The sequence below is a fragment of the Mauremys mutica genome, chromosome 9, assembly GCF_020497125.1.
Source record: "Mauremys mutica isolate MM-2020 ecotype Southern chromosome 9, ASM2049712v1, whole genome shotgun sequence".
Lineage (NCBI taxonomy): Eukaryota > Metazoa > Chordata > Testudines > Geoemydidae > Mauremys > Mauremys mutica.
In genome coordinates, this window is record NC_059080.1 from 24,945,669 (window position 1) to 24,972,712 (window position 27,044).

At 48.6% G+C, this 27,044-nt stretch overlaps 1 protein-coding gene across 3 annotated transcripts in view; it reads right to left on the minus strand.

Annotated features, from left to right (window-relative positions):
- Positions 1-9,009: 9,009 nt before the first annotated feature.
- Positions 9,010-27,044, minus strand: part of EFNB1 (ephrin B1) — a 133,555-nt gene continuing 115,520 nt past the window's right edge. For all 3 annotated transcript variants that reach the window (XM_045030485.1, XM_045030483.1, XM_045030484.1), the window contains 3 exons: positions 24,896-24,988; positions 17,398-17,526; positions 9,010-14,745 (listed from right to left, as the gene is read on the minus strand). In XM_045030485.1, coding sequence (XP_044886420.1) covers positions 14,357-14,745; positions 17,398-17,526; positions 24,896-24,988 — 611 coding nt within the window. In that variant the 3' untranslated portion in view covers positions 9,010-14,356. The remainder of the gene's footprint in view (positions 14,746-17,397; positions 17,527-24,895; positions 24,989-27,044) is intronic.

The following is a 27,044-nucleotide window of genomic DNA, read 5'->3' on the forward strand; positions in this document are numbered from 1 at the left end:
CCACCCCCAGCAACTCCCATTGGCCGCGGTTCCCCGTTCCCGGCCAATGGGAGATGCTGGGGGCGGTGCCTGAAGCAACAGCAACACACGCCTCAGTGCCCTTGCTCCCCCACTTTCCAGCTGCTTCCCAGAGCAGCAGGGAGGCAGGGCAGGCGGGCAGGGACCCTGCCCTGCCCCCGGTGCACGCCAGGCCAGAGCCCACCTCCTGAGCCCCTACTGCAGTCAAACCCCCTGCCCTGAGCCCCTTGCCACATCCTGCACCCCAACTCCCTGCCACACCCCTCCTGCACCCCAACCCACTGCCCTGCACCCCCTGCCGCACCCTGCACCCCGACCCCCTGCTGTACCCTGCACCCCCTGCTGCACCCCGCACCCCTCCTGCACCCCAGTCCTGTTCCCTGAGCCGCCTGCCGCACCCTGACCCCCTTCCCTGAGAGCCCCCTGTTGCACCCCGCACCTCTCCTGCACCCCAGCCCCCTTCCCTGCACCCGACCCCTGCCCTGAACCCACTGCCACACCCCGCACCCCAACCCACTGCCCTGACCCCCTGCCACACCCCTCGCCTCTCCTGCACCCCACATCAACTCCCTGCCCTGAGCCCCCGCCGCACCCCTCCTGCACCCCGACCCCCTGCCACACCCCTCATCCCTCCTGCACCCTACACCCCAACTCTCTGCCCTGAGCCCCTGCCACACCCCACACCCCTCTTGTTCCCCCTGGGGACAGGGAGGGGGCAGAGCTGGGGTGGGGATTTCGGGGAAGGGGTTGGAATGGGGGCAGGGAAGAGGTGGGAAGAGGCGGGACGGGACGGGGCCTCATGGGAGGGGTGGAGTGGGGGCGGGGGCGAGGGTGGCGGCGGGGAGATGTCAGTAATGCGGCCCTCGGTCCAATGTACTAGTCCTTACGTGGCCCTCATAGTCATTTGAGTTTGAGACCCCTGCTGTAGATGTTTGCCATGCTCCTCCTCTCTCTTCCACCTACATCTCTTCCTTTTATCATGTCCTTTCCTCCCCCTTGGCTTTGCCCCCGCTCCCACCACCACACTTCAGAGCCAGGTGAGCATTACTGAGTCTCTCCAAGCAAGATTCAGCAATTCCCCTGGTGTGGCCTCATGCAAGTGAGTCATTGCATTGTAGCTCCCTTGTTGGACAATGGCTGTTGATGGGTTGTTTGACACCCCACCCGGGTGTTGGTTACTTTCCTTGCTGTTGCCTCCGGAGAGCTAATATCTGGCTGATTCCCCCAACTTACAGCATGTATTAGTGACAACCATACTACACAATTCTCATAACTTCATATGCCTTAATGATACACATATATGGATAGAAAAATGACTTTCAGCAGATCATAACCTTTCCTCTGATACCTTACAAGCCATGCTTTAGATGTAAGATAACAATTATATGAAAATGAGAAATATGGGGGTTACAGCACGCTCCCCCAAAGTATAGAATGTCACAGAGACCTTTTGACAACAGTTGTATAGCTTGTCATGCCAAATAGCATAAAGGAGACAGATTGCTCAAGTGTTGGCTAGAGGTAGGTCTCCCTGAGTGCACCTCCGCATGTATCAGGCCTTGTGCCATTACCTATTAGGGGTAGAATTCTGTCTCTCTCTCAGACCAATCCCTGGGCTTACAGTACTCTGGACCCTATATATCACCGTGCATACCCAACAGGTCCAACTGGATTCAGCATCTGCAGTTCTTTCCTTCAGGAGCCTGCGACCAGCAGCGAACAGAGTGACCAGACAGCCTTCTTAAAACTAACAGTACTTTGGTTTTAACAGCTAGAGCAAAGAATTTGGAAAGAGAGAATTTTAAACAGTCTACACACATCTATCTTACCTAACAGTGTACCATTCCCTGATGGGTAACTTAGGCAGGCCTAACTTCTTCAGATATCCTACCAGGGTCCTGTGTCTCTGGTTCCCTCCTCTTCCCCCTCTGGAAAGTGTTCCTGAAAAAATCTGCCACAGTCCCATTGATCTTCAGGGAATTTGGCCCTTTACCTGGTATTGTCTCTTAACAACCCTCAAGTGTTTGCTGAGAAGTGGCTTATCTTGAACCACTGTTTCTCTTTCCTGTTTGTTTTTTCTTATAGCCCCCTATTAAACACATACATGCATACAGTAAACATACCAACAACCAGACCAACATACAGTATTAATAAATTATTTCAGAGCTGCTTGGTGAGAGGTTAATACAACTTACCCTATACCCTCTGTGGTTGGGGGGTTGACTCCTGTGTCCATTTGTCAGCAGCATCCATCCCTGATCTGGGTGCAGATTGCTAGCATTACACAGAACAAAACTTCTGTTCTCTCATTTCTTTCTCCCTGAGATCAGGCAGTTTTCCCCCTGGTTGGTTTTTGCTGAAAAGCCATTTACAATTCCCAATAATTGGGAATGTCTGTCTCTTGCACTCCTTGTATTTTGGACATTGAGACACAAACACTTTCCACTCCAGACTCTCCATTGTCACAGTGTCCATTGCACAGCCTCCATTAGGGAATGTTGCTCATGCAGGACAGTCCAAGGAAATCTCAGCCCCAGGAACGTCCCCTCTCTGTCTAACCCCAACATAGATCCCACTAGCAAACACTGCTCCTGAGGGATGCTCTCAATCTCTGCCTAGGGTCACTCCTTCCTGGACTCACACACACAATAAATAAGCTCTGTTCTTAGCTCACATCCTATGACCTTAAGCCCCTGCTGGCCGCTTGGCTTGTCCTGTTGCTTCACAACCATGCACAGTGAATGCACAGCAGGTTCCTCTTTTGGCTAACATCCAGCCACCATGAACCCCAAGCTGCTCCCAGGCTCCTGTATCAGCTCACACCAAGTGCTTTGCATTCCCAGCACATACCCTGACCCTCACTCTTCCTGCTTCTCCACATTCCTGTCTGACACTCCACAGAGCCATGCTCCTTTCAGTCAGACCCATGTTTACCCTGGACATAGTGGGAGGTGGTTAAATTAGCAAACGAACTGGGAAATGGCTGTTTCTTTACCTGATACAATCTCTTGCCCCCTGCCCCCCCTCCCCGCCTGCCATCCCTCTCTCTGCAGTTAGATCTCCAGTACATCCTGAGGATACAGTCCACAAACATTGTATGAGTGGAAGAATCCCTCCCCAAGGGAGAACTATCCCAGGAAAATACAGCTTAGATTCTAAAAGGGACCCAGAGCAGACAGTGACTGCAAGCCGAGCAATTCCAAGGCCAGGCCTCCCACAGGCACCATTAGGAAGACATCATGAAGTTTCACTCTCATTTCTTTCTATAAGAGAACTGTCTGTTAATTAATCCATTCATGAATGTGTTCATGAGGACACTTTTCTGCTGAGTCAGACCTGACCAGAGCAGAGCCACAGTGGAGTTCCTGGCCCACAGCAAAACGTGTGGTCATGATAAATGGACACTAGTGCTGATCTACCGGACAGAGTTCGCTGCCTTATTGGAATTCCAATGCTTTGTAGCAACAGCTGGTCAGAGATGGACTTCAGGAGGTCTCCCTAAGCTCTGTTTCTGTGCTGAAGGAACCTTCTGAGGTTAGTCCAACTCCTTGGCAGGGGTTCAAAGAGAATTTTAGGAAATGAATCATGGCCCTCAGTGATCCAGCTGCTCAAGGAGTTTTCTTGACATACATGGATCTACAGGATGAGAGGTATAGATGACAAGCATGACTGGAATATATGGTTAATAACTTAATTCCTCCTGACCCTCAAAAATCAGAAAAACTATCCACCTCTGTTTAAACCGAAACAGGCTCCACCTAGTTCTGAACTCCACCTAGAAGCTAAAGAAAACAAGAAAATGATTCATTTTGTGTTGGACACACTTTGTCTAAGGAACCACAGATGAGATCAAGAGAAAAGTTCCATTCCCCCAAGAATAGAAACTGTTCATGCTTACAAGGGGGCAACTGAACAAACTTTAACCCTATATATCGATTCCCTTCTCACCACCTACCCTAGAGGTAATCACTGCAGGGAGAAATCAGGCACATCAGTGGAGTTGGATGTAAGGGATACTTGCATTCCACAGTCCATCTTGTACTTATGCAGTGTAAAGGGGACTTTGCAGTTCACGGTGTCATTTTTCTACAGCATGAAATTCACTTCAATCTTGTTTTAGTGAACTTCACCCTCCCCCAGGTCCCCTCATTGCTAGTTAACAAGGTCAATGTATAAAGAGCAGCTCTTTCCTGTCTAACCAGCCTCCTCCTGCCTGGGTCATGAAGTGTCTCTGATCATGACATCATATTTCTCTGGCACCTTTCATGCCAGATGATCCCAAATGCTTCAGACTTCAAGTCCCATCTGAAGTACACTGAGGGATCCCTTCACTCACCCTGACGTCTTCTCTGCATCTTGGGAGGTTGCTGAGCCAGCAGATTTTGCTTATGGCATCTTTCCCAGTAAGAAGGACCAACCCCAGATGTCCTGAATCCCAGTCCAAATCCCAGGAATATACAAGAGACCCTCTTCTAAGTTTTGGATTCATCCATAAAGAATCAGAAACGAGCCCTTTCCCTTATGAGGGCTTCTGTCTTATGGAATCCCACAGGCATCTGCCTGGAGAGCATTAAACACGCCCCACCAGGAACTTCCTTCACAGGAAATGAATTCGACATTTCACATTCCCTTGGATCATTTCTGCAAAGATTCTATCTGACATAAATCAGTCTTTGTATTTCACATGTTGAGTGGCTTTTAATTTAGCATACGGAGGCAAGTGGAGCAATGGCAGAGGGGCTCTCTGCAGAGTTGCTAGGGAGCAAGGCAGTCAAAGGTTTCCAGGTTCTCCTGAGTATACAGTCATCTCTGCAGGTTAGTGGGTGGAGGGAGATAGCAACATCCTTGCACTTTCCATTCCACTTGGAGAGAGGGATCTTCCATTTCTATAGTGCCTTGCAGTCAAAGGGTCCCAACTAATGAAGTACAGCTGCCTCTGAGGTGGAACGTGGCTGAACAGAAAGTCCTATCAAATACATGTTCACAGTATCACACAAGTGCTACCCTACAGCGTAGGACAGGAACTAAAGACTACCAAAGCCAATCACCTGGAAAGTCCTGGAAAGTTTTCCACTCAGGAGCAGACAGCTCATTGTTTCCCTATTCTCCACCCAGGGGGAAGGGAACAACAAGTCTTAGATGTGCCAAGATTATGCACAGGCAGTGAGTACACAGACTGGCACTTGGCGCTCAGGAGGGGCAGCTACTGGCCTCAGAACCCACCCACCTTCCAGTGAGAAGTGACCAAGCAAAGCAGAGGGGCTCCATGCTCAGTGGATCCATTTTGCTAATGCTTCTCATCTATTATTTATTGCATTTTGTGGTACTTTATAGTCATGTAAAATCCTATATTAAAGCAGGTTATAAATAGACAGAGCAACAGCTATGGTGGAGCCTGCTTCGGAGCTGGTTATAGCACCATCTGTTAAGGATTTATTACTGCCATTTCCCAGAATGACTTTTTAATAACTTATTAAATTAAGTTATATGGAGGAATGATTAAATAAATATCAATAGTGAAAGGGGGGCTATGCTTCCAGCCACTGGGCAATATCCCCCGAGATTATGTACAATCTCAGGGCACTGTCTTCAGCACAGGAGCAGGGTGCTTGTGGTTCCTGCTCCTGCTACCAACCCCCAACTTGAGGCAGATTCCACTGGATGGCGTTTCACAAGGCTTCCCCACAGCAGCCAAAGACAATGGCCCCGGCCGAGGGTGCTGATCTCTGTAAAGCATTTGTGCTAAGGAACAAAGATCCTGATTTCACGAAAGCATCCCTAGGGTAGTGAACAAGACACAGAGAGCCTGACTTGTTTCCAAACTGAAAAATCACTCCCAGTTCTTTGACGCGTCTGCAACTTGCTTTAATATTTAAGGGCGCTACTGAGTGCTGGTGGAAGATGCTGGGCTGACAGCCCCAGTGACTGAAGTTCTGTCTCTCTACAGAACATGAGCTTCCCCTCTGGCTGCCCTCTGCCAAGGGCCGGTAGCCCTACCTCAGGGAAAGAGGAGAGTTCAGTCATGGCACATTTGCTTTCTGGCTGAGACAAAATCCACTGGAACTGTTTACACTGGCCATTTGTATGATATGGATCCACCCCACTAGCACAGGACCAACCCCCCCTTACCAAACCTATTTACCAGAGAGCCAATGACGGATAGGCAGATAGAAAAGCTTCGGTGGGTTCTAACTTGGGCCTGATTCAAAGCAGTGGCAGTTTCATGTTGCAGTTAAGGCTGCAGTCAGGCTCAGCACTCCATTGTGCTTGGAGCTGTACAAACACGGAACATGAGATCTCTACCCTGAGGAGCTGATAGTCAAACAAGACAAGTGAGAGGGGGTTACAATTGGGTATATACAACTATATGTGTGACTTTTTTTTTTTTAAAAGAGTCAAAATAAAGAAACTCCCTCCAAATGCTTCTCAGTCTAGCACTCAGCACCTCGAGGTACTGCTTCGTAGCCCATTATCAATTTTCTGAGTTAACCTGTTCCTGGTTCTTTTAAAACAACATTATTTCCAAAAAGAGTCTGGGGCAGGAACAAAAACACACAGAAGACTGCTAGGTTTCCATAGGAAAAAAATCTTTTATTTAACAATATATCAGGTTCCATCATGGCTCCATGGAATTCAGATTCCATATTACTGATTATTGATGATATGATACTGGGTGAAAGCAGCTGTGTAAAAGGCAAAGGAATAAAAAAAGGAACATGACAAGAACAAAAGAATACATGGTTTGGGTGAGCATGACCAATAGGATTCCAGGACTCTGGGCCGTGGCCCAGAAGCCAAACCAAAACTTAACAAATGGATGGAACATGATTAGAAACCAAGAGATGATCAACCAGCCAGTGAGATGTTGGCCCACCGACTATCTTGCTCTAGGGCAGAGAGAAATACCCTGCACCTTGCAATTCATCATGAGGATGGGAAGGGAAAAATCGTTCATGAGAAGAGGCACTCTCATTTTGGAGTGTTTCTCAGACCAAGTCATCTGTTGCCTGCCAAGGAGAGGCCTGAGTGGATGCGCTCTCTTTGGAGAGGCTGGAGAGAAGGTGAGTATTTTAATTCTGGTAATGAAGGCAAAATGTGTAAACACTCACTAGCCTTGCGGCTGGAGAGCATCTGTACTCTCTGCATACAGATGAGGACATCAGTTACAGCAGCAGGACAGCACAGCACTGGCAGCCTGACCACTAATCTAGTCCCAGAACGTGTTTGTGAATCACCCTCCTTTGTCTGGTTCACTGACACTCCAGAAATGCACGAGGATGACTTGCTACCTCGGATCTTTTGCAGTTGGGAGTACCCTGCTGGCAGCATCAGCTGTAGGGGCAGGGGCGGCTCTAGGAATCCGGCCGCCCCAAGCAGGGTGGCACGCCGCAGGGGGTGCGCTGCCGGTCGCCGTTCCCGCGGCTCCGGGGGACCTCTTGCAGACGTGGCTGCGGAGGGTCCGCTGCTCCCGCGGCTCCGGTGGACCTCCCGCAGGCATGACTGCGGAAGGTCCACCGGAGCCGCCTGCCAGTAAAATGCCGCCCCAAGCGCACGCTTGGCGTGCTGGGGTCTGGAGCCGGCCCTGTGTAGGGGCAATGAAGAGCTTGAGGTGCAGGAAGGAAAGGCGAGAGCATGATCCAGCCAGAATGCCTGTGAGACCATAACTGTGTGTTACTGCTCCAGCATAGATGGGCAAAGGCGGCTGAGGCAGTAGCGCCACTGGTTGATCACATGACTTAAGGAGGTCCCCAACTTAGGAAAATGGAAGGAAGTTTAACTTGCTGCTGAATACTGGATTGTGGTGTTTAATGAGATGATCCAAATGTGCACATGGCTGTGATGCATGGGCTCATCTGTCATGCCAGGGTGTATTAGCATACACACAGTGGGTACACCCCCCACGAACATGTACCTGTTTACATCTCTGAAATGTGGGAGCACGCTACGTTATGGGGTGTGTTTGCGCGTGCACCTCCCTGGAGACAATGGGGTCCCTTGACCCTTTTCACCTCATCAACTTAACATTCCAGAGAACCTGGTACTGCAGCATCCACCTCACATGATCTCATTGTGTTGATATAATGCAGAAGGATATTGACATAACTAACTGACCAGCAGCTGTAATACACAGGGCAGTCACCACAGACTCAGTCCTTGGAGACAGACCTACTAGTCCTCTTCCATCCCTGAACCACCTGCAATTCATGATGTGACAGCAGTGCTGGAAATGGCTTCCATGAGGCACATGCACATCTCCCCCCATGGCGCTAATCTCTCGTGCTTTCCCACTCATTCACTTTAATTAGGCAGAGTGCGCTTCTTTGACATGAAGGCATCAGGCACAGTAAGGGGGGGTGGGGAGAGTTTAGCTTTCACTTATCAATGACAAAGAAGAGGGGTGGGTTAACATCCCACCCAGCACTGACAACTCACACATCACGAGATAGGCCCCACAAATTCATGAGTTTGGCTTAAAACCTTTTTTAAAAATGTGGGGGGGGGTGGGTTTACCAACTGCTTTTAGAGCCTTTAGAGCAGTGGTTCTCAAACTGTGGGTCGTGATCCCATTTTAATGGGGTCACCAGGGGTGGCTTAAACTTTCTGGGGCTTGGGGTTGAAGCTGAAGCCTGAGCCCCACCGTCTGGGGCTGAAGCCAAAGCCCGAGACTTCAACCCTGGGCGGTGGGGTCATGTTACAAGCCCCCTTTGGCCCCCCACATGGGGTGGTGGGGTTTGGGTAGGCTCAAGCTTCAGTCCCTCTTCCTGGGGTCATGTAGTAATTTTTGCTGTCAGAAGGGCATCGCGGTGTAATGAAGACCCCATTCCCTAATTCTCCATGGCTCCACCAAAGTGCACGCGCACACACACCCTTTAGCTGATGAGCCTCCTGGATTTGATTGCGGTATGACAATGTTTTACACCCGTTCTTGCAGTTATTTTTTTTTTTTTTAGTTCTCATTTCTTTTTCTAAGAAAAAGCAACCAGAAAATAATTCAGAGTTTATACAAAACATCTTTACATTATTTCTTCCAAAAAAGACTAGTATTTACACACAAACAAAACAAAAACGAAACACCTTCAATTCTTTCAGTGAAAAGAACAAAAGGGACACTCAGTTTTAGGACCCAGCAGACTGAGGTGTAGCAAGATTACAGTTCAGATTTCACCCCTGGACATGGTTACAAGTTTTTTCAGCTGCCCACAGCTAGAAGAGTTAGTTACGTTTATGGGGGTTATGAACAAGCAACCCACATTCTGTTGATGATGGGTGGTTTTGACCTTTCTTTAGCAGTAGATTACTAAGATTTAAAAAGCCCAGAAAAGCGGGGGAGGGGTGAGCAGACAGTCGCTGCATTCAGGGGGCAGTAATCACATTGGAGAGCTAACAATAAACGTTGGAATAATTGTATTTATCTACTTTTGGTATAAACAGCTGGCTAGGCCCCTTGCGTCTCCTAGCCCTTCCCATCAAGCATGCCCCCAGCTTGACCATTGAAATCTCAAACCACTGCCAATCACGCCTTTCCAGGCTGGGAGGTGAAACTCCTCGTAAACAAACGGTTCTTTAACAATGCACACAGGCTGGGCTGCTTCTCCAGCGTTAGGAATCTCGATTGTTTTAGTTGCACCTGGAAACAGGATGCTGATTTTTTGGGGGTGGGGGGGATTTCTTTAAGGTTAGAATCTTTTCGCAATTTTACACAACAGACTCAGTCAATCCTCCGTGGAGTCCTGAAAAACCTGGACCTTGGCCGACGACCTCAGCCGAGCAAGCCTCAAAGTGCACTCTTGTCTAAGCCCTTTAGAAACACCTTGGCAAAACACTGCCCAGCCTGGCAGCTATGCGGCACAGCACGGCATCCTGCACAGACCCCACAGCGGGGAAGAAAAGGTGCATTTGGGAAGGGAGCAAAACTGAAAGATGCAAAATGAAACCTCTTTCCATCCTGCCATCTCTCAGAGGCTGGCGGCTGACCAGTGCCCCTTCTGCTGTGTCTCAGCCCAGAGCCCACCGGGAGGACAATGGGATCAGGTTAAGTTCCCTGTGATTCTAAGGCTCTTCTCCCCGCACTGTGAAGGCAGCCATGACTCTAGCGGTTTATTGCCTTGCACTGTGCTGAGAAGTGGAGGGTGGGGGGCATCCTGCTTGTTGCCCTGTCTGGGATTGGAGGGAGAGAGAGAGAGAATGCTGCTCTGCTCGACCCCGAGCTCTCATTTTTCCATTTCTAAAAAACTAAACAATTGCTCTTTGATGCAGCCCCCAGGAGGCCATTTCCAGAGCACAGTGCTTGCTTTCCCCTCTGGAACTCCGTGGGCCCCAGATCCCTCCTGGTTTTACAGATGCCTTATGGAAATAAGTGCCCTGGGTTAGAGGGAGAAGGCACAAGGCCAGGATTCAGGAGAGACTCCCTGTAATGAGATCAGGACAGCGGAGTCCCCCAATGTATGCTGTACCTTGTGTTCCCTCTCCCTGCCTACTGAGCTGTACCCGGAGTTGGGCCACATCTCCCCTTGCTGCCTGCAGCCACGCGCTCATCGCCCCCAGCCGCATAGCACGGTGGTTCTCTCCGGCTGTGCACTTCCAAACAGCCAATTCTGGGGCCACCGGTAAACATGAACGGTTGAATTCACACGAAAGAAACATGCAGGGAAAACAGAGGGAGCGCTAGGGCATTAGCCAAGCACCTAAAGCAGAACCCAGCTTGGAGGCTGACATGGGTGCTGTGGGCCCCTGCCATGTCTTGACGGCCTCTGGTTCCCATAGTGCAGGTCTCCACCATGCAACAGTTGCAGCTCCAAAGATAAAACAGTTTAAGACACTGTGCTCTAGCCAATTCCTTTCATGGATTTACAAATGGGATCCAGAAAACTAATAAGATGGCTAATCCCCGCCCAGAAATGGGGCTGGGAAAGGCAGATGGCAGCAGCCCACATGCTCTTGGGGGCAGCCTCAGGGTGAGTCCAGTGGACTGAATGACTCCTAAGTACCGTGCCTAGCAGAGCAGGCCCTGCATGGGGGGAGTGATGACTCTTCCCCTGCTCCATACCTGAATCTCACAGAGAGGACAGAAGGGAGAAGGGACTTTCTGTCTCTTGGAAATACCTTCACTATTTGGTTCAAGGACAAGTTAAGGGAATGGCTTCCCACCACAAGTTCTACCCCTCACACTCTACTTCCTCCAAAGCAGCCACTTCCCAAAGGAAAAGGCAAGCAACAAGCAAGCAACTCTCTCACTCCCCACCCATTCTCATGCATGAGGTGGAGGCAGCATCAGAAGGGTCAGAAAACCCCCATCCCAGGGACAGACGCCAAGGCAGCCACACAAGATCACAGAAGCACTGGCTCTCACCTCATTATCACATCACACTCACTTAAGACAATTATTCTTTTAGGCCTCAGCTGGAGAACGGTGTCCAATTCTGGGCACCACACTTTAAGAAAGATGTGAGAGTCCAGAGCACAGCAACAAAAATGAGAAAAGGGTTAGGAGACCTGACCTATGAGGAAAGGTTAAAAAAAAAACTGGGCTTGTTTAGTCTTGAGAAAAGACGGCTGGGGTGAGGAGGACCTGACAACAGTCTTCAGATATGTGAAAGGCTGTTACAATTGTTCTCCATGCCCACTGAAGTAGGACAAGCAGTAATGGGCTTAAACTGCACTAGGGAGATTCAGGTTAAATGTTAGGAAAAACTTCTTAACGATAAGGGTAATTAAACTCTGGAATAGGCTCCCATGGGTCGTTGCGGAATCCCCATCATTGTCTAATGTGTTCCTAATAGTCTCTGAACACCTGTGAGGGACGGTCTAGGTTTATTTGGTCTTGCTTCAGCAAAGGGGGCTACACTTGCCCTCTCGAGATCCCTTTCAACCCTACATTTTTATGAGATGTTGGGAAATCCCCCCAAAGGACAGACTGGGAATGTAGCCACCTACCCCTGGGACACAACAAGGTCAGCATGGCAGGACCTTCTCAAAGATGCTCCAAGATCCCAGTCATGGCCTCAGACACTGCCACTCAGTCATGTTACTACTAGCTCTGGGGCCATAACTGCAAGGAACTGCAGTATTCCTGTGAAGGGTTCCCTCTGTACTGTAGGACACAGCCATTCCCGCCCTGCGAGATGGGACACATGCATACACGGGAGGGAGGCAGATAGGGTGATCTGTTACCTGGTAAATCAGGAGGATGGTGCAGGGTCTTTGACTGGTGCTCATGCCATGACAACAGCAATCAATAGCATTTGCTGAAGCCATCGAGGAGCTAAGCCCCGCTTCTAGTGTTGAATGAATGGCTTTGCTCTTAGAGGCCAGCCAATCACAAGATTTGTTTTTCCCCCTTCTGCACAAGATTCCTGCAGTGGTAGCATGGAACAGATAGCAGCTCCTAATGCTAATAGGTAGAGGCCTCAGTAGTGATGATTAAGGGCTACTCTTTCAGGGTTAGGCTACCCCTCCTACCAAAAACGTATCTGGGAGTGACTCAGCAATAGGTGGGAAAAAGCCAGCTCCCAGAACACAAAAGGAAAGGACCCAGCTTGGATAAGCCAAATCCTTGCTTTTCAGAAACGGAAGGGAAAGGAAATGAGCCAATTCAGCCATGAGGCTTGGTGTAGGATGTGCCACAGCAAGAAACTCAGCAAGTCTCTGCCTTCACCTCCCGAAGGGCCTGCACAAAGAGCGCGACCAGCCAGGGTGACGGTACAATGGTTAAAACAAGCCTCATGCCTGGCAGTCACTAGGGAAATGTGTAAGAGTTCTAGAAACAAGAGGGTCAGCGGGAGAAGAGGCCCAGCTGCTTTCTGTGGAAGGGGTGAGGCTGCTGGGGTACATGGGGGCCTAGATGGCCTATGAGCTTACTCAGAATACCAACCTCCCCAGCTCAGCCAAGGCCAGAACAGCCTAACTGCTGTGGCCACTGAATATCTGCCCACTCCCAATATCGATGCAGTTTGCTTTCTCTTCCTCCTAGCCACCTTCTCCTGCTCTCTTCACACTTGCTCTAGCCTCCTGAGAATGTGTCAAGTACGGGCTTCAGAGCAGGCATGACTCACTTCGTTTCCTGTCCAAATGGAAGCACTGTAGCCTGAACCCAAAGAGCAAACCAGCTTCAGGATCTGCTGAAACGACAGAGCCAAGAATGAACCCTGTGACTAAGTTACTGAAGGCTCCCACCCTTTTCTCTCAGCCCAGTCCCAGATCCAGCCTGACTGAGGCGATCAGTGAACGCTGTCCTACTGCCCTCTCCCTGATGTTGGAGAAACTAGCTCAGCCTCTGTCCTAGGAAATGAGATCGGGCGAGGGCCATGCTATGAGGAAGACACACCTTTGGAGGAGTTCCCACAAAGGTTACTGTCTTGTGGAAGGGGAGGAGGCTCCTGGCTCTGAGTGACATGGGGTAGAGCCCTGGATTCTCTCATGCACTGACCATTTGAGTTATATTTTTCCTCTTCTTCCCGCCCCATTTAAGCAGATAAACAAGAGTCGACTGCTACACACCGAACACAAAAGTTTAAAATGGCAAGGACAGCAGAAGGTGAGAGTTCGTGTTCTGGCAGAGCATGGCCAGGGGATTGGCATGGCAGAGGGAGAAAAGCATGCCAGAAGGCTGCAGGTGGTGGCTCAGAGTCCCACCAATATTTCACAAAAATAAAAACGTTACAAAAGTTAAAAAATAATTATAATAATAATAATAGTAGGTTGGGTTTGTCAGCCTCCTCCCTGCACAGGGTCTACGTCCTTGGCACGCCTACGCAAAGTGCTGCCGCAAGCTGCTCATTCCTCAGGTGAGTGGAGGTTCTTCTCTAGGGCCCACAAGTTAATCCGACTCCTAGGACAATCCTGGACCAAAGCAACAACCGGCACAGCCCCAAACACAAGAATACTTAACATAATATAGATGGAAAAGCTGAAATGGACATCTCCAAAACAAGAGGGGGCAGAGTTTTGTAGTATCGCCAGGGGCATCAGAGTGAGGAAAGGCACAGCGCCCACACACAATGGCTGCTGCACGCAGCTAGGGCCATATCACGGCTAGATGCGTTGAGAGCCAGGATGCAGTCTGAAGCAGGAGGAGGATGCTGAAGGCCCACCCTCGAGTCTTGGGATTACAAAAGCTGAGAACTACAAAACTAAATACAAAGGGGAAAACAGAGCGAGAGCGTGCGAGCGAGTGATCCACTATCTGGTGCGAGACCCTTGCGCTCCCCTGGTCTTGCCATGGGGTTCATTTCACTTCCTCCCTCACAGAGCGAGCACACTAGTGGGGAGAGCCAGCGGCTGCCCCCAGGGCCCTCAGCTCTCTAGTGCTCTTGCATTGGTAGGTTGCCGAGGCTGCTCCTCAGACCTTGTAGTAGATGTTGGCCGGGCTCTGAGGGGGCATCTCCTGGACAATGTAGACGGGGTGCCCATAGTCCCCGCTCACCTTCTCATAGTGAGGGCAGTAGTTATTTTCTGTAGTCCGTAAGGGGATGATGATATCGCTGGGTTCTGAACCTGCATTACCGCTGCACTTGGGACTGGCCAAGGTGCTAAGTGACAAGGCTGCTGCCCGCTGCTGGGTGTGCTTCCGGTGCCGCTTGCGGATCTTGATCAGGAGGACAACAAGGAAGATGATGATGAGGATGAAGATGACACAGCCAGCACCAATTGCAGCAAATACTGCCACCTTAGAGCTGAAGAATCCATCACTGCTACCTTGGGTGTTCTGCCCATCTTGGTTAACGGAGCCTGGGGCGTGGGGGAGAAAACAAGATGGATTAAAGTTAGGAAATGACCTTCCGGCCCAAACATTTAGTCATTCTCCCTCCACCTCGGGGAACCTGGGCTCTTCTCTTGCTTAAGCCACAAAAATAATTTACGTGATCTCAGCCTAATCCCCTTGCTCCACTGCAAAGCCACCACACCCAATTTAGCAAGAGTGGTGGATGGGAATAGCAGAGGGAGCTACAAATAAGAGATGAGGTACACTGGTAGAGCTTTGGGGAAGAAGCTTGTACGCCTACTAGCACTTGGCCCAGCTCCAAATTCACCCATCTGCATAAGGAAAAGGAAACTCAGTTCACTAATGTACTGCAATGGCAACTGAAAAGTAGCTATTATAGGATGGGACAGAAGAGAAGGTTAAGATACAAGACTGGGCAAAACCCAAGAGGCAGAGGAAGAGCGTTTGCCAGTTGATTTGAGGGGATAGGGGTTGAAGTTCAGTCTAAGGCTTGGTCTATACTTAAAAGTTACGTCAACGTAGCTACAATGGTCTAGGGTGTGAAAAAAATCCCTGACCAACATCATTATGCTGACATAGCCCTCAGTGTAGACGCAGCTATGGTCGACAGCAGAGTGCTTCTGTTAATATAAAGAACAGGAGTACTTGTGGCACCTTAAAGACTAACACATTTATTTTAGCATGAGCTTTCGTGAGCTACAGCTCACTTCTTCGTTGTTTTCTTTTTTAGGCCTGTCCTGTAGTAGGTGGCTTCTGGGTACTCTTCTGGCTCTGTAAATCTGTTTTTTCACTTCAGCAGGTGGGTATTGTAGTTTTAAGAATGCTTGATAGAGATCTTGTAGGTGTTTATCTCTGTCTGAGGGATTGGAGCAAATACGGTTGTATCTTAGAGCTTGGCTGTAGACAATGGATCGTGCCACAAGTACTCCTGTTCTTTTTGCGGATACAGACTAACACGGCTGCTACTCTGAAATCTGTTAATATAGCTAACATCGTTCTGAGAGGTGGTTTTCCTACAACAAAAAACCCATCTGCCAGTGTAGGCTATGTCTAGCCTGGTATCGTCCCCATAGTGTAGACATACCCTATGCTGACACAGGCTATGTCTAAACTATGTACCTGGTACTACCCCCAGATTTGAGGACACACCAAGGGGCTGGCAAGACCTCAAGGGCCCCCACTCTGCTGTATTTGCATCTCCAACCCTTACAGATGGTAGTCAGCAGCACGGCCCTTCCTCCGTGTGAACTGAGATAGCAGAGGCAACAGTCTGACGAGTGGGAGCATCAGACCCATTGATTCCAGGAGGAGGAATGGGTATATTCTGGAGGGACCCCAGCACAGCAGTGTCCACAGCGTATCTTCTTTCACTTTGCACGTACTGGGTTCCCCATCTATATAACCCCTATTACTCAGTCTCAAGAAGCAATGCAATCTCAGGATATGTTTACACTGCAAGTGAGGATGTGATCGTAGCATGAGTAAGAATACCCGTGTTACCCAAACTAGCTAGATTAAAGCTAACAATAGCAGTGCAGACATAGTGGCACAGGCTAGCCACTAGAGTAAAATATTTACTCAGGCTCCCTAGAGGGCCTGTATTCTGGTTGCTAGTTTGTGCTGAAGCCCATGCCACCAGGTCTACACAGCAATTGTTAGCTTTAATCTAGCTAGCACAGGTAACGCAGGTGTGCCTGCCCATGCTACAATCACAGCTTCACCGGTAGTGTAGACATACTGTAAGAGAGAAACCTTGGACACTCTCAGACACTGTCGTCTCATTGATTGCCCTCTTTCCTCACCCTAATCTGACATCCTCTCTTTTCACATTTCCCTGACTGGACTGGAGACAGATGGCTGTTCATATCCAGTCTGTAATCAGAATGAACCCCAGGAGTCCCTGCTCCTCCCAGAAGACTAGAGAGCTCTACTGAAAGTGGGTTCTGATGCCTGTAGACCTGCCGTATCCTGTAACTGCCCCTCACCTCCCTCTAACCCCCAGTCCAAGGCAGCTCCAGACCCCCGAGGGGAGCAGTTTGGCTGCCTGTCTGTATCACAGATGGAGAAACAAGCAGCTTTCCCACACTTCATCGGATTCCACTTCTCTCTCTCAGCCGGGACAGGAACTCAGGAAACCACCTTCAAAGGCCTTTCACCCAGGCTTCGCTCAAAAATCCAGGCAACCTCTATTCTTCCAACACCCCCAACTCTGCCTCAATAAACTGTCAGATAACAACCAATACAGAGGACAGCAGCAGGAGAGTGCTAAAAGAAAACTCCCCCTGCTTAAGACAATGGGGAGCCGAAAAGGCAGCTCCAGGAACTATCCTTCAGAGTCCAAGTCCATTCTGCCACTGCTCTGGACATTGGCAGCCTCTCACTGTCTATGCCCCTACCAAACAGAGGCTGAGCAGTGACATCAGCAGATGCCTGGTGAGGGAACCCCAGATGAGGAGTTTGCAGGAACCTGTGCAAAGAGCTTGCAGATGTCTGATCTAACTCCCTGCTCTAAGGTATCTCGATTTCCCTGGACTCTTAGAACTGAACTGGGCTTGGCTCCTCTGGCAATCAATAGCTGGTCCCGGCCCCACTTCCCTGGCCCCACTAAAAGCACTACTGTTTTTCCTCTCTTTCCTAAAATGCAAAGGAAAACCTACCTGGCTTCCCAGGATCCTCCACCACCGGGACCTTGTGGCGTGGACTCTGTGTGGCTATTTTCACTGTATTGTCAGATTCCTTGCTGGGCCGACTGGTTGTCAGCTGCTCTGGGATCACAGCATTTGGATCTGTGAAAAAGAAAGACTGGATGAGAAATCTGCTTCCAGGCGCTAGATTACAACATCAAGAGCTGTAGCTCTTCCTCCACCGTCAATCGCTTAAACATCACTCCTTACCCTGGTATCTGAGGGCCCGTGTCAAACGGTGTTCAGAAAGGTGGTGCAGCACAGCACTCTGCATGTGCACAAGTGCACTGCGGCAGGAGTCTGGGCTGGCCCTGTGCAAGGGCTACATGCTTGTATGGGCAGGAGGCAGGAATCAGAGGCACAGGGGCAAGGGATTGATGGGTAAGAGTGGGAGGCTTGGTAAAGAGGCTTAGGAACACTGGGTACATTTCCCTACTATGTATGGAGGGGCAAGCATTCCCCTTGGTTTTAAACATGCACTCTGGTTCTCGCGTCCCCCAGCTCCAACGCTGAGTGCTAGGTTAACCACACAGAAAAAGGGCCAGAGGGAACCAGAGTGATACAAGGCTTCTCTCCCTTGTTCAAACAACCAGTGTCCAGGACTCTGGGCCTGAACTGCCCCTTGTGTTCTATTGCATCAGCAAGCATGATTCCTGGAGGCAGGCACGGGTCCTGCCTTGGTTTTGCATTTGAAGCATTTCCTTTTAACTAGAGGATGTGTGATGGTTTGAGGTTAAGTCCCACATTTGAAAGTCATTCTCTAATCAGGTTTCAGAGTGGTAGCTGTGTTAGTCTGTATCAGCAAAAACAACGAGGAGTCCTTGTGGCACCTTAGAGACTAACAAATTTATCTGGGCATAAGCTTTCGGGGGCTAGAACCCACTTCATCAGATGCTTGGAGTGGAAAATACAGGAGCAGCTATAAATACAGAAAAGGATGGGGGTTGCTTTACCAAGTGTGAGGTCAGTCTAATGACAAATCAATTAACAGCAGGATACCAAGAGAGGAAAAATAACTTTTGAAGTGGTAAGAGAGTGGCCCAACTTCACGTTGGAGTCTGTTTTTGAAGTTTTTTTGTTGAAGAATTGCCACTTTTAGGTCTGTTATTGAGTGACCAGAGAGATTGAAGTGTTCTCCTACTGGTTTTTGAATGTTATGATTCCTGATGTCAGATTTGTGTCCATTTATTCTTTTGCTTAGAGACTGTCTGGTTTGGCCAATGTACATGGCAGAGGGGCACTGCTGGCATATATCACATTGGTAGATGTGCAGGTGAACGAGCCCCGGATGGTGTGGCTGATGTGGTTAGGTCCTATGATGGTGTCCAAAAACAGACTCCAACGTGAAGCTGCAGAACTGGAATTAATTTGCAAACTGGATACCATCAGATTGGGCCTGAATAAAGACTGGGAGTGGTTGGATCATTAGAAAACCTAAACTTAATTTCCCCAATACTAATTTCTCCCTACTGTTACTCACACCTTCTTGTCAACTGTTTGTAATGGGCCACTCTCTTACCACTTCAAAAGTTATTTTTCCTCCCTCGGTATCCTGCTGTTAATTGATTTATCTCGTTAGACTGACCTCACACTTGGTAAAGCAACCCCCATCCTTTCATGTATTTATACCTGCTCCTGTATTTTTCACTTCATACATCCGATGAAGTGGGTTCTAGCCCACGAAAGCTTATGCCCAAATAAGTTTAACAGATTCTAGGACTGGAAGGGGCCTTGAGAGGTCATCGAGTCCAGTCCCCTGCTCTCATGGCAGGACCAAGTTAGTCTCTGAGGTGCCACAAGGACTCCTCATTGCTTTTATTCTCTAATCAGTCTCTGTGGTTTCCTCCACATTGCCTTTTATGCAGGGAATGCTCTCCCTGAATTAATTTGTAAGGCTACTACTGTTTCCTCCTTCTAATCCCTCCACTAGACTCACCTCTGCTGTGACACTCACAAGAAACTAACCAGGCAACAATGATTTAGTTATAAGTCAAGGAGAGAGATGTGATTGAAATTTAAGACAATTCAGAACCATCAGGACCACCAAGTTGTGCAAGTCACTAACCTAATGTGAGGCATGATCTTATCTTCATTATGCTCCTCCCTCACCTCATCTTGTCCTCCATTACAGTCAGTAATTGTTTACAGGGAGGGCTCTTTGAGGCAACACTATCTTCTGTGTGCACAAGGCACCCAGCACAATGGGGTCCCAATCCCAACTGGGGATTCTCGGTGTGACCACAATATAGCATAGGATCAGCTGCCTCACAAATCGACAGAGGGTGGTGGACGGTGGTTTCACACAGGCACCCCTTCCCAAGAGCAGTACATGTTAAAAGGTAGGACTGAAAACTAGGTGGCGTTTCCTGAGAACACTCAAACATTTCTCCTGAACTCCGTCTGGACCCCAGCTCTGCCTGGAGGGTTTTGTACCTCATAGGGCTGGCCCTGGAAGCCAATGGGTTACATGCTGCAGAAGGAGGCCTGGACTGGGCATATCTACCCCTGGGGTAACATCACGGACTTCAGAGGGCTACACCAGACATGAAACTGGCCCAGTGTGTTCTACACATGTCAAAGGTGACCAAATGGAGATGAAGAGAGAGCAGCTCAGAGTTTTGTGGGAAGAGTGCGCGCAAGGGAGGGTGTGGGGAAGTAAGGAGTCAGATCCTTCCTATCTGTTGCCAGAATGCAGGCATTTCCATTAGATTAAGTGTGACCCACGCATAGCTTCATTTCAAAAGTAATACAATCGTACAGTCTGGCCCCAGACATGTACAGTGTGCTGCAGAACACTGCAGTACTGGCAGCACAGGCCCTGCCCGGAGGAACTTACAATCTACGTGGAGAATGGCAGACACAATGCTGGGAAACCAACAGCAAGCAAAGAAGGAAGGCGCACAAAGCCGAAATGTGGTCCTGGCTGCTGAAGTGACACAGGGAGCATTGCATCAGCTGCCATATTTAATGTCATTTTGTTGGCTTCAGCAGTATCTGTTATATGGGTCACTGTCTGAGGGCCTGTGAGCAAAGCAGGGTTTGAAGGAGGGATCTGCAGGAGGGGCGTGAGGCTGCGTGTTGTAAGACTCAGAGAAAACATTCCCCGGACAGCCTTGGAAACGGCACAAAAGGAATTTTTAGACCGAAACAGAATAAGCAGAGGGTCCAAATAGGAGGGCAAGCAAGTGACCAGTGACAAGACATAGGTCGGGCTAGGACCTCAAGCATAAGAGTGAGACTTTGAATCCAATATGGAGCCTGGAGAGAGAGACAGAGAGAGAATATGGACACTGCAGATCGTGGCTGGTAATGCTCCGTCTTGAGCCAAAGGCCTGTGCTGCTTTTGCATAATATCCTCAGACCTCTAATCTCAGTGGTGAGCAAGAGAGACAAGCCGAAGACAAGCGCCAGCAATCTGCTTCTTTTTAAGCCCATTAGGAGTGACATTGCCTGAATAGCTTTTAGTCTGGGGGAGTTTAGGCAATACCCTTGGCTTGGAGGGTGGGAAATCCTGCCATCCCCTTCAAGGCCAGACGTACTGGAGCAGAAACAGCAATGAGTCAAACAAACATGAAGCAGAGGTAGATTCCTGGATAAATCCTATACGCACCAGGATCTCCCCTTTGGACAACATTACAAACTGCATTTTGCTGTAACCAGTTAGGTGAAGCTTGTGTGGACTCATTGCCCATGGGCCTTTTGGACCATAGTAATGGCTTAATATTAAACACTAACAATATGTGACAAGCGCCATTAGGTATTTTGTTCCCCCCAAATGTTTCCACCTAGGGTTTAGGAACAATCACCTGAAGCTGGGGTATTTTGGCTGCCCTCTTGCCCTCCCCACAAAGGGAGCTAATAAATGTGTCCCTCTACCCCAGTTTAACACAGTCATGGAGTTTTAAAACCTTGTGAGTATCACACAGAAATGAGCCTGTCATGGGTGCTGTTGGGAGAACCCAGAGCTCCAGACCCACCTCCAAGGCATTTGTTGCTCATTGATGAATAATGCAAGTAGCTCCCCTGGTGGTAGCAAAATGTCACGGACCAGGGAGGGCATTTGAAAGAGCAGAACAAGATGGCTTCCTTGGTGCCTCGTTGGCAAGACAATGGTCTGTTCAGCATCAGTGGAGGGTGGGCAACACAGACAAGCCAGCGTCACCCAAGCCAGCTGCAGCCATATCCCCCATCCTTCCACTTCATGTCCATCTGATTATGTGCCCAATTTTACATTCTAAAGTGACCACATCAAACACAACACAAGGAGCAAAGATGCCTCACCTACTCTGGCTGGAACTCTACTAACAAGCAGACCAAAGGCATGCACGAGACTTGACTGAGTGTGGCAAACCAGGAGGAAGCCTGAGAGCAGAGCAATTCCTGTTACTGCTCCCCTGGTCTGGGAAGTGTGACATGATGCAGAAAGGAAAGAGGCCAACCCACAGGAGTTACTGAAATAGCAACATCAAAGCTAGTCCTCTCCTCAAAGGAGCATTAACAAAACAGGCAACAGAACCAGACTAACTGCCAAATGAAAACCACGGAACTAACAAGCCATATGCTAACTTCAGCTTCAGTCAGTTGCTGGCTGCTGCTTCCCATCCCCTATTTCGCTGTCTTCTATTTAGAGTGTAAGCTCTTCCGGACAGGGACCTTGTCTGCCTCTTTGCCTGAAAGGCATCAGTCTAGAAAGCACAGATGAAAGGGCAGTCATAAAGAAGCATTGTCTTTAAGGGAGGGCAGAGGCATTGGGAGGCTGCGAGAGAGGAGTTTGGGGACATCACAGGCTTGGAACATTTCAGTACTTTGGGGGAAACAGTTTTTTGTTGGTGTTTTTTTTAAGATTCCTTCTGAGCTCCAGTGCATGGGTCTGCGCATATTTCCAACAAAGGCAGCTGAGTGAACACAAAGGAATCTAACTTCCCAGGGCAGCAGCACTATTCCTTTTCTTTTGTTATAAATACTGGCTCCAAAAACATCAAACAAAATAACGAAAAGCAGCCATTATGAGCTCTGCATCCAGGGAGTGATCTGGAGTCAGGCCTGTGGCATCACTGGGGCCCAGAAGAACTCCATAGATTGGGGAGAGAATGTTTTCAGAGAGCTTCGACCATCAGAAAAAAATTACACAGCAGAGCACAGTTAAAGGACTCAGACAGGTCATGGTTACACTACAATCCCTTATTCTGGGGGCATTTCCCAAGGAAGCATCAGATGTCAGAAAGAATTCGGTGCCTCAGCCCTGTTCCCACAGCTGCCCCTTCTCCATGCTAGGAGCCATGACCTCCTTGTAGAATCCCAGCATGCACTGGGAAAGCTCATGGAAGGCCAAGGAAGCTGGGCCACGTGGTACCTCTTGGAATTAAATTGCAGCTCCAGACATGCCATTTAGATGAAGCTGTGATATCACTTCCAGAGTATCTCACAGCACAGAAGGTGAAATTCATTAGTATTAGGGGGGAAAATCGCTCTCCCCTGCACACACTGAAGGGCCCAGGGCAACAAAATGACAGACTGGTATTGCCTACAAATATGCAGGGGACTGCTCAAAGGATGGTAATGGGGGAACAGCCAGGGCCCTATGCAATGCAGTGGATTTTGTAACAAGACCTACAGCCACCTTCATTGTTAATATTCATGAGCATGTAGTTCTCTGTGTTGGTAGATGCATTATCACCTTCAGGATCTATCCCACAGAGAAGATAAGGCTTCTGCCGGATCTCACCTGAACTACTGATATTGAATGCCCGAGGTTCTAGTTGAAGCTCCCTGGGTCGGCTATCTGCAGAGGGTGGCCTGCAGAAACTGCAACTGCTAGAATGCAATTCTAAGTCTGGGCAACATGGCTTCTAGGACCTGTATTCCTGACTGGTTGCAATAAATTCAATTTTATGCAAACTAGAGTAATTGTTGGGCTTCTAGCAACTTGCCAATGTGCCTTTTGCCTGCTAAGGTTTGAGGGATCCTTGCTTAGAGCTATTTCAGAGGGAAAGCCCTTGATCTCTCTCTCACGTCAATAATGGAGCAGGTGGGGAGACACAGAAAGGTCCCATTTTAGTTTAAGAACTGGATTTTCTTGCAGAAAGCAGTTTTTGCCATCTTACTTTGGAGCAGAATAGTTCAGACTTGAAAGTTGTGTCTAGTTTATATATTAGGTGGGAACTGAGAACAGGCCAATTCAGCACAGGCTAAACAACTTCAGCTATTTCTAGAGAGACCTGCAGCATTCAACATTCATATTTGTTCTTCCAGCAATGAGGAACATGGCAACTCCCTTTATGTACTGCACTGAGGAAGCTGGAGGACTCTGCCTTATCACAGAACAAACCAGTTTCAGTTGACCATCCATCTCAGAGTCTGAGCTAGTTTCCAGCAGACTCATAAAACCAAGGTGGGGTGGAACTGACACTTACTGTAACTTGGGCTCACAATGCTGTGTGTGCATAAATGTTGGCCAAAAAAGGGCCCTAAAACTCAAACTCTGCTGAACAATTGGCAAACGTCACTGCTCAAACAACAGTTGCCCTGCTCTCCCTAATCAACATGCCAGACTATAGCCAGTAACCCCACTTTGGGCCTAGAGAGGAAGAGGTTGCTATAAAAAGTTGCTGGAACTTTCTAAAGTGTTAGCACCAAAGGGAAAAAAATAATTCCAATTAGATCTCTGTTTTGGAGAGACCACCCCCTTGTGGGAAAGTAATGATGGAACATTCAATTATTAGATGGAAACAGCTCATTCCATTAGCAGCCAATGAGAATATCTGTTGCATGGGCTCTCCCAGACAAGGCCATGAATGCTTCAGAATCTTGAAATATGACTGGCTGCTAAACTCAAATGATTTAATCCTCTTCATTATCAAAATGGCATTTAACAATTTGGGCCAGGGTTTGGGGGTGTTCACAACCAGAGGTGTCAAGACTGGGGCACAGGAAAATAAAGTGTAGGAAACAACCCTGCACTGTCCCCTGGATTACAGGGGACTTCATAGGTCTTCTCTCTCTCTCTCTCTCTCTCTGTTTCTCCGGTATGCCTGGAGCAAAGATGGGTCAACCCAAGGGCATAATCATTACCTGTATTTTACAGCATCAAGTGAGCCAAAGGCTTCTGGGAACCGTAACATTTATTATAAAATGGATCAACATAAATTAGTGATCAAATACAAAAACATCAAACTAGCTCCTCCCTCTCCCACTCCCCACAAGATGTCACAATTAGGATAAACAACTCAACCAAAAGACACCAAGTCTTCAGTCCTGTCCAGCTCAGTCCCTTCATGAGAAGCCTCCTGTAGTGTTAAGTTTTAAACCTGCTGTCCCAATGGTACTTTGTCAAGCTCCCACGAAGGGTTCGCTAGCACTTCTCAGCAAGTATGGACTGCAGGCTTAGGCAGCTATGTAAAACATAGCACATTTCATTTCAATACTGATTTCATGTCCAATGAGAAAACTCTAGAGGACTGGAGTGACTCACCCTGTCCCACTTTCATGACAATCTTCATAGAGCGTGTCTGGCAGACTCCACCTTCTCTATTCTCCAGGCCTTCCAGAGTCCCATTGGAAGTGGCTGCAGGGAAAAAGAAGTCTCGGTTAAAGAGCATTTATTAAATGGAAAGGTCTTCAAGAAGGCAAGGAAAGAGGCATAGATTAACATGGGGGCGGCACCCCAAAAAGAGTGGTTCAACAGTTACTCTGATCTCATGTCTGTGCTGAGCTAACCTAAAGGAACGGGGAGCAGTTTAAAGATGATTGCTTGTGTCTCTGCAGAAACACAGGAGGCTTCATGTCTCTTTGCTAAGCAGTGGGATGCAGTGCTTTAGACCTTTATTCAACGGTTGGTCACCTCAGGCTAGCTGTTCAGAAAGGTCCCAAGAAAAACCTTGAAGGCTTCTCTTATCATTACTATCACAAAATTCTGTTTACAAACATCAGAGTAAGGGAATGAAACTGAACAAAGGAATTCAGGATACATATCAGGAAAACCTCCTGAGAGCAGGAGCCAGTTAGGCTACGAAATAGTATTATATGAGTCCTAGTAACAGTTTTTCCATCTCTCCCCTGATGTGTGCATTCATTCCACAATGTTCTCACCTCCCTCCCCACTTCTAGCCTTGGGTCAGGATATTTATGGGCTTCCTCATTCTACAGTCCTGAACACACAGTAAATGTTTAACACACCGAACTCTAGTCTTCTGTAGTCTTCTCCAAATCCCAGCTGCTCCGCCCCCCAGTTCCATTCACTCAGACCTCCAGCCCATTAAAATAGTTATCCTGCTGCTTGAACTGGTTGCTGAGCTGCTAATTAGATTGTACTCCAAGGAAAAAAAGAGAGACCGAATCTGACAAAGGCCAAGGCTCCCACTCCACAGCCACAGCACAATGGGGATAAAAGCTGCAGAGAGGCAGTCAGGGCACTGGAAGAGAGGAACGCTCTGGAAGCTGAACTTTCCAAGCCATAAACCAGAGAGATTCTCTCCATCACTTTGTCTCCCCTTAATAGGGAGCTTGTTAACCCCATGAGGACAAAACATGAAATGTTCTTTTCACCAACCGGTCGCTCTCCCCCTCTTAAGGCTGGTTAATGGCTTTCTGAGCAGCCTGGGGGCTGGCCTAACACTTAAAGGGGCTGCTACTGCTCAGAAAAGCTGTGGCAGCTGATGGACAGACTCCAGCCATCTTATGGAACAGGGTCTACAGGCCTCTCTCCCCTCCTTATTATGGTGTCTCCTTCTGAACCATTCCCCTACTCCAGCCCCATAGCAGCTTCTCTTCCAAGAGGCACAGTGCAACACTCGCTGAGCTCAGATGATGTCTGGAATATGGGCTGCTGGAGCAGCACAGACCAGTGGTCTGTCTAGAACTTGATTATCCCGCCTCCTCCTCGCGTCACTTGATAAGATTGGTCCATCTGTGCAGCATGGCTTCAAGGAGATGCTGCAGAGGAAGCAGACAGTTCTCGCTCACACTCACTCACCTCTTCCCACCCATGTAAGAAGGCTGAGGGGAGATTTCTTCCTGCCCCCAGCTACTGCTGAGTTTATGATCTGAAGCCTGAGGACTTACAGCCCTGAAAATGTTTACCTGAGAGCATGTCACAGTAGATGCTATTCTTACACCAAGTTTTTCCTTTAAATTTTTTTTTTTTAAAGGAGGATTGGGGGATCCACTCCACACATGAAGTGTAAGCAGCATCAGAATGAGCTCTCCCCTGACATCTGGTGGTGAGCTGTGGAAAAGAACTTCAGGGGCTGATCTCGTTTGCATGGGCACACCCACCCTGCCTAGCATGATAGCACTGCGTGCCCAAATAATCACTTTGGCTGTTGTGGGATCCCCAGTCTCTTTGTTATTGGGGCAGGAATAACAAAGTGTTGGTTATCTTAGTTATGTGAATCAAAGACAGTAGAACTGTACTTGGCAGTTTATGACTGAGGAACTCATCCTCAACTAAGCAGCAGTTGCTAGGCAAGGGACATGGATTCCAAAGCCCACTAAAAGGAGAAAGATTTGGGACAGATGTTTGTACTTAGAAGTGTAGGCTCTTTCTGAGGTTCCTAAAACTTGAATTTGACCCCTTTTTTCTCTCTCTCTCTCTCCACTATATAATAATAGAGCTAATTTTG